This window comes from Danio aesculapii, chromosome 17 (genome assembly GCF_903798145.1).
Source record: "Danio aesculapii chromosome 17, fDanAes4.1, whole genome shotgun sequence".
In the NCBI taxonomy this organism is placed as follows: domain Eukaryota; kingdom Metazoa; phylum Chordata; class Actinopteri; order Cypriniformes; family Danionidae; genus Danio; species Danio aesculapii.
Window position 1 is genome coordinate 51,929,566 of NC_079451.1, and position 15,959 is coordinate 51,945,524.

Consider the following 15,959-nt stretch of genomic DNA (forward strand, 5'->3'; position numbering starts at 1 on the left):
CGTCCCCACGATGATACAACATCAATCAGACGTCATGTTGACGTCTTGTGCTTGCTGGGTGTTTAGAGCCATTTCGGTCATCATACAGTAAACATCTGTCATCTTCTCATCAATGACATGCATCTAAACAGTCTCTGGATCAATGCGGGTAAAGACTTTGGACATCTTCTTGGACGCTTTTAATGCTTCCAAACAGTTTGCTGCAATTTTAAATCGCACATGTCTTGAGGTGGTTCATTATGATGTGGTTTACCTTCTGTGTGTGATTTGATTGGACAGGAATCACAGGAATGATTAGTCTAATCCTCATAGACAAGTAAAATAATAAAGTAGTGACTGCAGGTTGAAGGAAAGTAGTGGAGTAAAAGAACAGATACAGCACTAAAAATTGACTCAAGGGAAAGTAAAAGGTACACATTTATAAAACTACTCAGTAAATTACAATTCCTGAGAAAAACTACTCAATTACAGTCATTTGAGTATTTGTAATTAGTTACTTTACACCACTGGTTGACAGACAGTTTGAGATCCCTGTCGTAATTGAGTTACTTGTCGGTCTGACAATATTTAATTGGATGAACATGTTTTAGTCTTATGCCTCACCCAGAATAAAAAAATACATATAAATACATTTAGATCATTTACTTTAATCATTACTATTGGAGTGTGAAGAGGCTTTCAACCAGCACAACAACACATGTTTCCGAACACAATCACCTACTGCACCTTTAATAAATGAAATAAAAAATAAGACCTTTTTAACTTTTATTGAACGTTTACAATGTAAATCCAATTAGATCCACTTAATAATAATAATGTTAATAATAATAATTCCTTACATTTATATAGCGCTTTTCTGGGCACTTAAAGCGCTTTACACATTGGGGTGGAATCTCCTCATCCAGCACCAGTGTGCAGCATCTACCTGGATGACATGACGGCAGCCATATTACGCCAGACCACACACCACACATCAGCTGATTGGTGGAGAGGAGACAGAGTGATTAAGCCAATTATGATATGGGGATGGTAAGGAGGCCGTGATGGGCAGAGGACAGTGGACAGATTTGGCCAAGATGCCGGGGTTAAACCCCTACTCCTTTTCAAAGGAAATTCCTGGGATTTTTAACAACCACAGAGAGTCAGGACCTTGGTTTAACATCTCATCCGAAAGACGGCGCTCACTAAGCAGTATAGAGTCCTTGTCACAATACTGGGGCATTACGACCCACACAGACCGCAGGTTGAGCGCCCCCTGCTGGTCTCACTAACACCACTTCCGGCAGCAACCCAGCTTTCCCATGTGGTCCCCCATCCAGGTACTGACCAGGCGCAGCCCTGCTTAGCTTCAGTGGGTGACCATGTGAGAGTTGCAGAGAGCTGGCTTCCGGAACAATTTGGTAAACAAAGCAAGTCTCTCATTGTCTAAAAGACAGAAAATATGACATTGCAAACTGTAGGGCTGGGCGATTTGACCTAAAATGGAAATCTCGATTAATTAAACAGTTGAACTCAATTACGATTAATGAACGATTATTTTATTTATTTATTTATTTTTTGCCCTCATGGTTCACTATTAAGTTTTGTACAAAAAATATGCTCACATGTAGGCATGTGCCGGTATCACATTTTCATGCTGCAATTAATTGATTGAGCTTTTATCACGGTATACGGTATTATCACGATATTGTAATTTTACTAGAGAAACAGGTAAAAAAACACAAAAAACTTCAGTTTCGTCAACTTAGTAACTTTAATAACTTTTTAATTAACTAAAAGTACTTCAAACATTTAAATACAAATAAATATAAATAAAACAATACACAATATAAAAGTAAACTTGAGCAATTATATCAAAGTGAATGTGCAAAGGGAAACAGTCTTCGATCAGCAATCCCTCTGCATTTTTTTGGAACCCAAAATATTTCCAAACCTCTGACTTTTTTTTTGAAGGGGGATAAATTGTCGGCAGCGTTCCTCCTTCCGCCATGCTTCTTCTTCGTGTGAGGATTATAGTGCGGTGGCAGCGGCGGCGCGCGCTGTGTGCACACAGGGCTTCTACATGTGGGGATTGTTTACATCAGAGTGCGCATCAGTTCTGCGCAGCATATACGCAGTGTTTCTTCAAGCGGTTGATGGAAAATAAGCTAAGGCGCGTTCTAAGAATATAAATTCGGATCTATTATTTTTCACGGTATTTTGAAGTGCCCGCGATAACAATATCGTGCATATTCATTACCGTGATTTATCGCATTACCGAATACCGGCACAAGCCTACTCACATGTAATGTGCTCACAAAAGTATGCAACCGCACAAAGGCTGCGCTGGACCATGCCCGTGCTTTAGGCACAGAAGTGTACAGTAGCCTTAACAGAGCGGGGTCACATGACTCCACGCACGGTAGGGAAAGTAATACGAAAAATTGAATCAATTACAGGTTCTGAATGTCGATGTCGATTAGTTTTTGATTAATTGCCCAGCCCTAACAAAATACATTGTAAATAAATCAAATGAACTACACACTCATTTACACACACACTCATGCACTACAGCCAATTTAGTTAATCAACTCCCCTATAGCGCATGTGTTTGGACTGTGGGGGAAACCAGAGCACACGGAGGAAACACACACCGACGCGGGGAGAACTTGCAAACTCCACACAGAAACACCAACTGACCCAGCCGAGACTCAAACCAGCAGCCTTCTTGCTGTGAGGCCACAGTGCTAACCACTGAGCCACCGTGCCTACCAAAAAAAAAACAAACAAACCAATATTAATTGCTGTAGCTTTACATCAGATTATAATTATTCATTTACAATGCACTTGTAAACTTTACAGTATTACTGGAAACCAAAATTGCTATTAATACTGTAAATTTGACACCAATTTCCTTTACAGTGAGTTTCAAATAGTTGTACATTTCCAGCATTCTCTTTCCTCATGTTGTGCATGTCTTCCGTGTCAAAAACAAGTGTTGCGAGAGCTTTACGAGGGCCGATTATGAGCTTTTCGGAGCCGCGTTTAATTGTTAGCGTATTTGAATGTTGTTTTCATCTGATTATCTGAAGCACGCTGTCCGTCCAGCCTGTGTTTTAAAGACGTGAGAAGTGGCCTTGTGTGTGAATGAGCAGTTTTATTTTTTCTGCTATTAATGAGCAGATCTGCCGTCCAGCGCCGCGGGTCTCAGGTCTGCATGACATCAGCCATTAAAAGCTTTATTTCCCCCCCGTGTGCGAGCGCTGTTAAGTTTTTCTTGTTTTTAGCACATGCCACCGCTGCAGACGTGTTTAGAGGCGTTCAGGGACTGCTGGAAATCTGCTCTTCACATGCAAACGCAAGATTCAATTGTGCATCTACACGCAGATCTGGGAATCTGGGCTTTTTTGTTGTTGTTTTAAATGATGATTCTGAATTGTAGGTAATTAGCTGAATAATTTAGGCAAGGCTAGTTTATTTCTATATACACATTTGTAATTTAAAGTACTTATAAGAAACGTATAAGCAAAATAAACAAACAAATAAGATAAAAAACGCATGTTATAATGTTCAGTGGTTTACACAGGTTTGACATATACTTATGGTGGTCGGCGGATCGAAACGCAGCTTTTACCAACATCACACACATGGTCAACTACATGCGACAAGCAAAACATAATGTGATTTTTAACTATATTCTTAAGTTCAAGTTGCTTTATTGGCATGACATTTTGTACATTATTGCTAAAACGTTTTAGATATGTGTAATATTTTAACATAATCTAATTAATAAAATATGTATACCATAATAAAAAGATTTAAACACTAAATTAATCAAATATACAACTGAGAAATGAATAACAGAAAGGAATAAAAACAGGCAATATTGCAAAAAATTACAAATATTTTGCATTTATATATCATTTCGTGGGTAGCACAATCGCCTCACAGCAAGAAGGTCGCTGGTTCAAGCCCTGGCTGGATCAGTTGGCGTTTCTGTGTGGAGTTTGCATGTTCTCCTCGTGTTGGCGTGGGTTTCCTCCGGGTGCTCCGGTTTTCCTCACAAGTTCAAGCACATCTGGTACAGGTGAATTGGGTAAGCTAAATTGTCTGTAGTGTATGAGTGTGAATAAGTGTGTATGAGTGATAATTGGTGTTTCCCAGTGATGGGTTGCAGCTGGAAGGGCATCCGCTGCGTAAAACATGTGCTGGATTAGTTGGTGGTTCATTTCACTGTGGCGACCCCAGATTAATAACGGGCCTGTGCCGTAACGAAAATGAATGAATGAATATCATTTCGTCCTGTCCGAGTATATAGTAAATATTTTTTTCTAAGTGGTTTATTAAATAATTAATTATTTAATGTTTCTCTTGCTCTTGCAGTCAGCTGCAAAGCCAAGCGAAAATAGGATTAAGTAAAAAGGTAATGCAAAAACGCATACAATTAATGACAACTTTAGAAAGCGAAAGCTGAATCCCGGACATTTTAAGAGATTTAGAAACTACAGTCAGACGCATTTTTTAACTTACCAAAAGGCGCATCTCTGTGAGACTGTGGGAGTATTGACAGTTCTTGCGCACACACAACCAGCAGTAGCCTACGAAACGGGTAATGAGAGGAGATTTTCCACTGGTTAATTGATCGCAAATGTTTGGCTATCTTGGGTGGATACAGAAAAAGTCTAAAAGGATGATAATAATAATAATAATAATAATAATAATAATAATAATAATAATAATAATAATAATAATAATAATAATAATGATAATAATAATAATGATAATAATAATAATAATAATAATATGTGTCACTAAATATACTTGAACAGCTGTTGATATACCTGGGCGTTTCTGGGAAGTTATTAAAAAAAACGTAATATATGTATTTAACAGTTTTTAAAACCAAAACTGAAAAATTCTGGAACCAAAAGAAAAATTCTTCAAAAAAATAATAAAATAATATTTAAAAGAAACGTATAAGGAAAAGCTACAATTAAAAATAAAATAAAAAACATATAAATAAACAAATAAACCTGTTAATAACATTTTTAAAAATATAATTTATGATTTTGAACATATTTAAAAAAATTCTGAAGAAATTTTTTTGAAACTGAAAGCAAAATTCTTCAAAATAAAATTTAATAATATTTCAAAGAAACGTATGAGGAAAAACTACAAATCTGCTTTTCACATGCAATCGCAAGACTTGCATCTTGTGCATCTAAACGCAAATCTGCACTGGTGACACTGGGAATCTGGGGTGTGTGCTTTTTTTGTTGTTATAAATAGCGATTCTTGATTATAGGTTATTAGTAAAAGAACAATTTAGGCATGCATGGAGTTTATTTATATAGCAGGCTTCATACACAATGGTAATACAAAGTGCTTTACTTAAAATAAAAAAATAATTTAACATTTTTAAATAATTAACTTTATTACTATCAAGATTCTGAAACTGAAAGCAATTAGCTTTAACAAAAAATAATACAATTTTAAAAGAAACTATGTCTGTATATATGCACATAGTTGAAGTCTGAATTATTAGCCCCCCAGGTACATTTTTTCCCAATATCAGATTTTTTTTACAACACATTTTTAAACCTAATGTTTTTTTTCTAAACTTATTTCTAATAACTGATTTCTTTTCTCGTTGTTGTGATGACAGTAAATAATATTAGACTAGATATTCTTCAAGACACTTCTATTCAGCTTAAAGTGACATTTAAAGGCTTAACTAGGTTAATTAAGGTAAAGTTAGGGTAATTAGGCAAGTCATTGTATAACAGTGGTTTGTTCTGGACACAATCCAAAACAAACATTGCTGAAGGGGGCTATTAATATATCTTAAAATGGGTTTAAAACAATTAAAACTGCTTTTATTCTAGCCGAAATAAAACAAAAAAGACTTTCTCCAGAAGAACAAATATTAGAGGAAATACTGTGAAAAATCTGTTCAACATCATTTGGGAAATATTTAAAAAAGAATAAATGTTGCTCAGGCGGGCGAATGGTTTTGCCCTCAACTGAATATAATGAAGAAATTGAGATTTTCTTTCATGCAGTTCCTCATAAACCGTGTGCTAATAGTAGCTGTAGTGGGTTTAGATCTGCACGTACTTTAGTTTGGCATCTTCCTTTCCGCTGTCAAAGGTCAAATACTGACCGATACTCCAGATTGACTCCCAGAATTCCTGATATTAATAATAATGATGATGATGATGATGATGATGATGATGATGATGATGGACTGAACTGGAGGAGTAAACGCTGCTGAACATTAGCTGATGTTTCTCAGATTTATGGCTGATGCTCAGAAATACTCCAGATCTGGGAAGAAAACATTTATGCTGAAAATAGATTGACTTTAAATCTAACTCGGCTCGTCGTCGCTCTCATGATGTTTATTTTCTTTTCAAATTTTAAGCAAAAGTTCAGATATTTTGAGAGCTGCTCGATTATGGGAAAAGACATATTTAAAAAGCTGGATTGTTTTGGTTAATAATGAGTGGCTATATAAATATATATATATAACTTTTTTTTTTATAGATTTATTTGTATATGTATACATGTCTGTATGTATGCATGCATGTATATATGTATATATATATATATATATATATATATATATATATATATATATATATATATATATATATATATATATATATATATATATATATACATATACATGCATGCATACATACAGACATGTATACATATACAAATAAATCTATAAAAAAAAAGTTTTATATATATATATATATATAGGTATATATTTATGTATGTTTATTTATTTATTTTTGTTTGTATTTATTTAAAAATATATATTTAATTTTTATTTATTGTATTTAATTAATTTTTATTAATTTATTTGATTTTATTATTTATTAATAAATTATTAATATTTATTTGTTTGCTTGTTAATTTTATTATTATTTTATTTCTTTATTTGATGTTGATATTACACCTATGAATTTCAGAAATCCTGAAATTTACCACAGTGGAATGTGTAGATAAAAATGAAGTAAAAATCAATAAAAGTCCTCAGATTTATTGATAATAAAAAATAAAATAAAATGATAAAAATATGAACAATGAACTTATTAAACGTTAGTCATCACTGTAAGTACCTAACTCATTGCATTCATTCATTCATTCATTTTCTTTTCGGCTTAGTCCCTTTATTAATCCGGGGTCGCCACAGCGGAATGAACCGCCAACTTATCCAGCACATGTTTTAAGCAGTAGCTGCTCTTCCAGCTTCAACCCATCTCTGGGAAACATCCATACACACTCATACACTACGGACAATTTACCCTACCCAATTCATCTGTACCACATGTCTTTGGACTGTGGGGGAAACTGGAGCACCCGGAGGAAACCCATACGAACGCAGGGAGAACATGCAAACGCCACACAGAAATGCCAACTGACCCAGCCGAGGCTCAAACCAGCGACCTTCTTGCTGTGAGGCGACAGCACCACCTACTGCGCCACTGCGATGCCTTAACTTGATTTCTTTCTTATTAAAGCCAATAAAAATAGCAATAGCACGAAAATAGCACGATGTAACTTTAAGAGCCACAGGAATGAATGTGCACTGCTGGAAAGAGGGTAGGATATAAACAATAATCATTTTCGGTATGTTTTTTTTACCGCACTTATGATTAGGGGTGTAACAGATCACGGTTGATCCGTTATTTGTATGGATCACAACCCACGGTTCGAGAAAACACATGACCCGCAGATTAATACTTTTTATTTTTACTTTACTAAATTTGTCTTTACTAAAGATCGCCTCTCACGTTCTTCAAATCACATGTATGAAAACATATAGCCTTTCCTTTAAAATATAATGATGATGGAAGAAGTTGTTGTGGGTTATTCAGGATGTGGTGGGTTTCTTAGGTTATTAAAGGTGTTTTCCGTCACTACTTGTTTAGCCTGCATTAATGCATTCAGCGTAAGCTGCACGACTAATCATTAAAAGATCGGGATCTCAACACCCACGCAACATCAGTTATAAATGATGGTGATCTGCATATGTTTATTAATCCAATCACTGCATTCAAATCTGAAAACGCCGATCGTCTTTAGTCTTTTGAGTTAGTTTTAAAGTTACAAATAGTCAAATGACACAGAAGTACTGGGAGAACAGTTTTTAGTTTAGATAAAACCACTGATGTTTATGGAGAAGATTAAAATCACTATCATATGCATTTAACAATGCTCAAAAATGAAAGTTGAAGGTAGCAGTTACATTATTTAATCTATAGGTGGCGATGCCTAGCCATCAAAATTATGCCACTGAATAATTCTTCAAAAATGATCATCTAGCAATGAAACATGAAGTTTTATGAGTGAATAACTGAATCACTTATTGAAGATGAGACTAAAAATAAATATGGGCTGTACACATTATAATGTTAGATATCTATGTTTAGTGTTATCAGCAACAGTAGTGAATATTATTTCTCACAGTACTGAATATTTTACTATTTATTTTTGTTCAGTTGATTATTTCTGCATCTTATTTTTAATAAAATTACAAGTTTAAGTTCTGTGTGTTGAAACAAAAAGTGTCCCGCAGCGCTGTTTTTGTAGTAAATGGAAAGCAAATTACATTTGTCTCCTCCCCTTTTTGGCTGATCAGAAAATGGTCCGATCCGTGACTAAAAAACCATAATATGATCCGAACAGTGAGACTTGTGATCCGTTACACCACTACTGATAATTGATTGTCTGGTGTTTGTGTTGCAGTATGGAGATGTCTTGAACATCTTGATATCCAGCAAGAAGAAAGGCAGCGCTGTGGTGGAGTTCGCTTCTGCAAAAGCTGCTGTGAGTGTTTTTATTTGAATCAAGTGTGCAAATACACAACTGCTGCATCACAATTCATTCATTCATTCATTCATTCATTCATTCATTCATTCATTCATTCATTCATTCATTTATTTATTCATTTATTCATTCATTCATTCATTCATTCATTCATTCATTTATTCATTCATTTATTTATTCATTTATTTATTCATTTATTCATTCATTTATTCATTCATTCATTCATTCATTTGTTCATTTATTCATTCATTTATTTATTCATTTATTTATTCATTTATTCATTCATTTATTCATTCATTTATTCATTCATTCATTCATTTATTCATTTATTCATTCATTTATTCATTCATTCATTCATTCATTCATTCATTCATTTATTTATTCATTTATTCATTCATTCATTTATTTATTCATTTATTCATTCATTTATTCATTCATTTATTCATTCATTCATTCATTTATTCATTCGTTCATTCATTTATTTATTCATTTATTCATTCATTTATTCATTCATTTATTCATTCATTTATTCATTCATTCATTTATTCATTTGTTCATTCATTTATTCATTCATTCATTCATTCATTTATTCATTTATTCATTAATTTATTTATTCATTTATTTATTCATTTATTCGTTCATTTATTCATTCATTTATTCATTCATTCATTTATTCATTCATTTATTTATTTATTCATTTATTTATTCATTTATTCATTCATTTATTTATTCATTCATTAATTCATTCATTCATTTATTCATTAATTTATTTATTCATTCATTTATTCATTCATTTATTCATTTATTCATTCATTTATTCATTCATTCATTCATTTATTTATTCATTTATTTATTCATTTATTTATTTATTCATTTATTCATTCATTTATTCATTTATTCATTTATTCATTCATTTATTCATTTATTCATTCATTCATTTATTCATTCATTTATTTATTCATTTATTTATTCATTTATTCATTCATTTATTTATTCATTTATTTATTCATTTATTCATTCATTTATTTATTCATTCATTTATTCATTCATTTATTCATTTATTCATTTATTTATTCATTTATTTATTCATTTATTCATTCATTTATTTATTCATTTATTCATTCATTTATTTATTCATTTATTCATTCATTTATTCATTTATTCATTCATTTATTTATTCATTTATTCATTCATTTATTTATTCATTCATTTATTCATTCATTTATTCATTCATTCATTTATTCATTCATTTATTCATTTATTCATTCATTTATTCATTCATTTATTCGTTCATTTATTTATTCAATTATTCGTTAATTTATTCATTCATTTATTCATTTATTCATTCATTCATTCATTTATTCATTTATTTATTCATTTATTCATTCATTTATTTATTCATTTATTCATTCATTTATTCATTCATTTATTCATTTATTCATTCATTTATTCATTTATTCAATCATTCATTTATTCATCCATTCATTTATTCATCCATTCATTAATTTTCCTTCGGCTTAGTTTGTTTGTAATATAAATGCATTAATTCACTGTAATTCATAATGAATTATTGCTGTCGCTCAAACTGTAGATCACCAGTTTATTTCATCTTTCAATAAACTGATCTACAAAGTTTGCAGTTTGTCGCTTCCGCCTAAATGCATCCACGGTTTTATTCACGTCACTTCATACTTCATTTTCACATCAAATCTTCTGACCAATCAAATGCTCTCTAGTACCTGACCTGTCCCTTCTTCTCATTGGCTGTTCAGTTGATGCTCTTGATCTCAGTCACTCTCACTGGCAGAGCTGTGAGAAAAAACAAACACTATTGGCTGTTATTTACATGTCCCGCCTTCTCTTCATGTTTCAGTTGAGATTATGTCTGACATCGAGCAAATAAAGCACATTTCAAAGCACTTCACCTGACCTTTAAAAGTAAATAAGGTGTTTTATTTGCACTGTAATGACATTTGTTTTGGTTTCTGTGGTCTGATTTAGGAGCTGGCGTGTAAAAATGAGAGCGGTCTGACTGGGAACCCGTTGAAAATCACGTGGTTGGAGGGTCAGCCTGTGCAGATGACACACAGCGAAAACACACACACCGGTTTTGGTGCTACACAGGTACACACACACAAATCACAGCACTTTGACTGCTGGAAAAAAAAAGGTGAAGCGTTTGTGTTTATACTATACTAAAAACAGCTGCATTACACGTTGTTTTACAGTAATATTGTGCAAAGTTTAACATTGTTCTGGAGTTAAAACACAAATAATCTTTTGGTTTACAGTAAACAATTGTTTAATTCCTGCTCACATGGCTCAAATATTTGAACAAAGAAAAAAAATCTGAATTGTTATGAACTCATTGTAAAATAAGTATCATAGACATTTGCCTATAATTATTATAGCCAAATAGATAACATTCATGGCTCATTTACATTTTTACATAAGGAGTGGGAGAACAGCTACAAAATAAAAGTCACTGATTGACTGAGCATGAAGATTAAATATAGTTAAATACAAATAATTTTTCGGTTCACAGTGATCTGCCATTTAATCCCTGCTTATATGGCTCAGATATTTAAAAACATCTCATTGTAAAATAAGTATTATACACATTTGCATACAAATATTTGTGGCTCATTTACAGTTTTTACATAAAGATTGGGACAAATTACAATATAAAAGTCACTAATTGACTGAGCATGATGATGAAATGAAGTTAAAACACATAATCTTTTGGTTTACAGTGAACAATCCCTGCTCACATGGCTCAAATATTAAAAAAAGAAAAATAAATGAAAAAAATAAGTTATTATTTTTGTAAAAGAAGTATTTTACTCATTTGCATACAAATATTTGTGGCTTATTTGACATTTTTCCATAAAAAATGTGGGAAAATGACTACAATATATATATATATATATATATATATATATATATATATATATATATATATATATATATATATATATATATATATATATATATATATATATATTTATTTATTTATTTATTTTTTTTTTTTTGACTGAGCATGAAGATTAAATTAAGTTAAAGGACAAATAATCTTACGACTCACAGTGAACTATCATTTAATCCCTGCTCACATGGCTCAAATATTATTTTTTTTAAATTATTATTTTCGGCTTATTGTAAAAATAAGTATTATACACGTTTTCAAACAAATATATGTGGCTCATTTACATTTTTACGTAAAGTAAATGACTACAATTTTTTTTTGACTAATCATGAAGATTAAATTAAGTTAAAGGACAAATAGTCTTTCGTTTTATAGTAAACAAACATTTATTCTGTGGTCACATGGCTCAAATATTAAAAAAGAAAAATAAATATAAAACGAGTTATTTTGGGCTAATTGTAAAATAAGTATTATAGACAATTTGCATAGAAATTTTCTTAAATTTGTATTTTTTATTTGCTTGTTTATTTTACAGGGACAATACACTTCACATTGTTATACAAAGATAACCTATATTGCGTACATAGGGCATATAGCACTTAGGGCATATAGCATAAAGCTAATTTGCAGCCCTAATATTCTTGGCTTGTTTATATTTTTACATAAAGAGTGGGAAAATGACTACAAAATAAGTCACTGATTGACTGAGCATGAAGATTACATGGAGTTAAAGGACAAATAATCTTTCGTTTTATAGCGAATAACTATTTAATCCCTGCTCACATGGCTCAAATATTGTAAAAAAAACTAATTGTGATTATTAGTTGAACCCATTATAAAATAAGCATTTTAGAAATTTGCATTCAAATATTCTTGACTTGACTGAAAATTACTACAAAATAAAAGTTGACTGAGCATGAAGATACAAACCTTATAGAGACAGTTCATCAATAAATGAACATCCATCATTTACTCACACTCAAGTGTTTCCAAACCTTTATGAGTTTCTGTCAAGCACAAAAGAAGATATTTTGAAGAATGATGAAGAATTCAGCATTTGGCGTCATTAACTGCGTCATACATAGGTATTTTAACCAGAATACAAACGTCAGGCATCCATGTTCAGAGCTGACACCAGACCAGTGAAAGGATCCACATTCGAATAGAACACACACACACACAAAGTACAATCTGTTTCTTACCCAAGGCTAAGGCCCTGTTTACACTAGTAGATTTTAGTTTTAAAATGAAACCGATCCATGTCCACACTGGCGTTTCACCCAGCATTTCTGAACGACTCTCCGTCCCCACTATACTGCTGAAAACGCACATCACGTGACCACACACACACACACACTCTCTGGCATGCACTGCAGCTTATCTACCCAGATGAGAGCTATGCACTTCGGAGTGTTCATCAAGGATCTACCGCTGGATCTAATCTCATTATATTTGTTAAACGTGATATTTAATTCATCTCATTGTCTATATCTATCGACATATTCCCTGACTTTGGTCTTTTGAATCTATTACTTGTTCTCAGGTAACGTGTTTAGGCTGAGCGCAAAGATAAGTGAATATATTAGGCAAGGCAAGTTTATTTATATAGCACATTTCATACACCGTGGCAATTCAAAGTGCTTTACATAAACAGGAATTAAAGAATTATTAATTAATGTAACCAGGTACACTGATTCTGCACATTTGACTGATTGCTTGCCTTCATTTCCTTTACGTTATACTTTTATAATGGCCATTATTGATTATTAAAACTGATGTTCAGCAAGAGAGAGCGAATGTTTCGTATTTTTAATGAAAATTAAAGGAGGCAGTAAAATTATAGGCTCCGTTTTGTTATAAATATGCACACAGTGAAGATGACGCTCATTTAAATATGCAGCTACACAACACCTCAACGGTTTAATTTGGTGTCTGTTAAGTTAATATCAAAATGAAAATAGGCAGTTCCTTAAATCATGTTTTCATTTTATTGTTAAGATAGGGAAACAGCGTAGGCAGGGTGACTGTTCATCAAGGATCTACCGCTGGATCTAATCTCACTATATTTGTTAAATGTGATATTTAAGTCATCTTGTCTCTATCAAACGACATATTCTCTGACTTTGGTCTTTTGAATCTATTACTTCTCAGGTAACGTGTTTTGGCTGAGCGCAAAGATAAGTTAATAATTAATGTAACCACGTACACTGATTCTGCACATTTGACTGATTGCTTGCCTTTATTTCCTATATTGTATAAACTTATTGTACATAATACTTTAATAATGGCCATTATTGATTATTAAAACTGATATTAAGCAAAAGACAGGGTGTGTTTCATATTTTCAATGAAAATGAAAGAAGGCAGTGATGTTATTGCTCCTGAAAAACAGCTAAAACCAGCCCAGCCTGGTTTTAGATGGGTTTTGGCCATTTCCAGGCTGGCATCCAGCCATTTCCAGTCTGGCCTTAGCTGGTCAGGCTGGGAGCAAAGCCAAAACCAGCTATGTCTAGCTTAAACCAGGCTGGTCAAGTTGGTTTTAGCTGGATTTAGCTGGTAATTTTCAAGCCTGACCAGCTAAGACCAGGCTTGAAATGGCTGGAAACCAGCCTGGAAATGGCCAAAACCCCTCTAAAACCAGGCTGGTCAACCAGCCTAGGCTGATTTAAGCTGTTTCTTTATCAGGGATAGGCTACATTTTGTTATAAATACGTATACAATGAAGATGACGCTCGTATAAATATGCGGCTACACGACGCCTCAACATTTCTGCTGCCTGTTAAGTTGTTAATATCAAAATGAAAATAGGCAGTTCCTCATATCATGTCTTCATTTTATTGTTAAGATAGTGAAACAGCTTAGTCAGGGTGATGTGAATGAGGTTATATAGTACACTGTTCACTTTGAAGATTTACCCGACGTGTCCTCAGGAGTTTGTTTTCCGCATCAAACTTGCGAAGTCTGAAATTACAAGGAGAGGATGCAGGACTGAACTGTGTGTAGGCTACTTAATATTGAGGGACAAGTGCCAATTAGAGAATGTCTGCAGACCCGTCTCCGTTTTCAGATGTCTCCGTTTTCCCTCACCCACACTGAGACGGAGCAGCAGCGTTTTCAAATTAAAATGGCCTCTCCAGCGTTTCCAGAACCCTCCATTTTCGGTGCTCGAAAATTCCGACGTAGTGTGGACAAACGGAGTAATGGTGTAAAAGACTATCTTGCACAAAAAGGAAATACTTTTAAACAGAATTAACACATAAACATAGTAATATCACATTAGACAGCATTAACACACAGCAGATAACAATAGGAACAGTGGTTTCCAGTCATCAGGCCCTGCAATTCCACTTAAGAGGTCTCCATGACTTATGAGCTGGTTTGGTAGCTCCTTGGCAGACGAAGAGAGGGACAAAGACACTTCAACTGAACATTCCCAAATTAGGTAATGTTTAAACTTTATTTATTAGTTGAAATTATTTAAAAAATGAAATAGTGATCAAATAATCATATTAATAAAGTAATAAGAAAAAGGATAAACATTTTAATCATTGCAAAAACCAGATCCATTTCCATTCCTATGCAGATGACACCAGCTCTATCTATCAACCAAACACAACTCTATTATTTAAAATTTAATACTTTCTGCATTTCCTAAATTTATGTGTGTCTTAGCAGTTCCATCAATCAGTTTTTAATGCGATAATTCAAAATGCATGTAAAAATAAGTGGTTGAAAAAATAGCTATTGACATACATAGCAAGACCAAAAATACAATGGAAGTCGAGGGCTGTTTTTTCCAGTATTCTTCAGTATATCTTCATTTGTGTTCAACAGACGAAAGAAACTCAAACCAGGTTGAAACCTGTGCAGTGGTGCAATTTTAATGTGAACTGACCCTTAACTGTAAATTAGCACTCTTGTAAATGTGTTGACTTTGCTTCTGTTCGTGAGCGCTTGTCTTTTTTGTGAAGTGTAACAAAAGTCTAAAGTTACCCCATCGTTCCAGATGATTCTTATGGATTTGGCGCTCAATCTAAATAACATTTGTCATGTGTCCGTCAGGGGGAAGTATGTAAACATGGAGGTTTTGCATTGGTGCTGCTGTGTAAAAGTCTACTGCTGTGTTTGAGTTTGTTTGAGTTGGAGCTCAGGCACGCGAGCTGCTCTCAGACCCCCAGCACCGCCTCATTACAGTCTGAGACGTACGTGTGTG

General features: G+C 33.1%; 1 protein-coding gene across 1 annotated transcript in view; it reads left to right on the top strand.

The window, feature by feature from the left end:
- dnajc17 (DnaJ (Hsp40) homolog, subfamily C, member 17) overlaps nucleotides 1-15,959 on the top strand; it is a 98,964-nt gene that overhangs the window by 42,669 nt on the left and 40,336 nt on the right. The window contains exons 9-10 of the mRNA XM_056476758.1: nucleotides 8,740-8,820; nucleotides 10,822-10,944. Coding sequence (XP_056332733.1) covers nucleotides 8,740-8,820; nucleotides 10,822-10,944 — 204 coding nt within the window. The remainder of the gene's footprint in view (nucleotides 1-8,739; nucleotides 8,821-10,821; nucleotides 10,945-15,959) is intronic.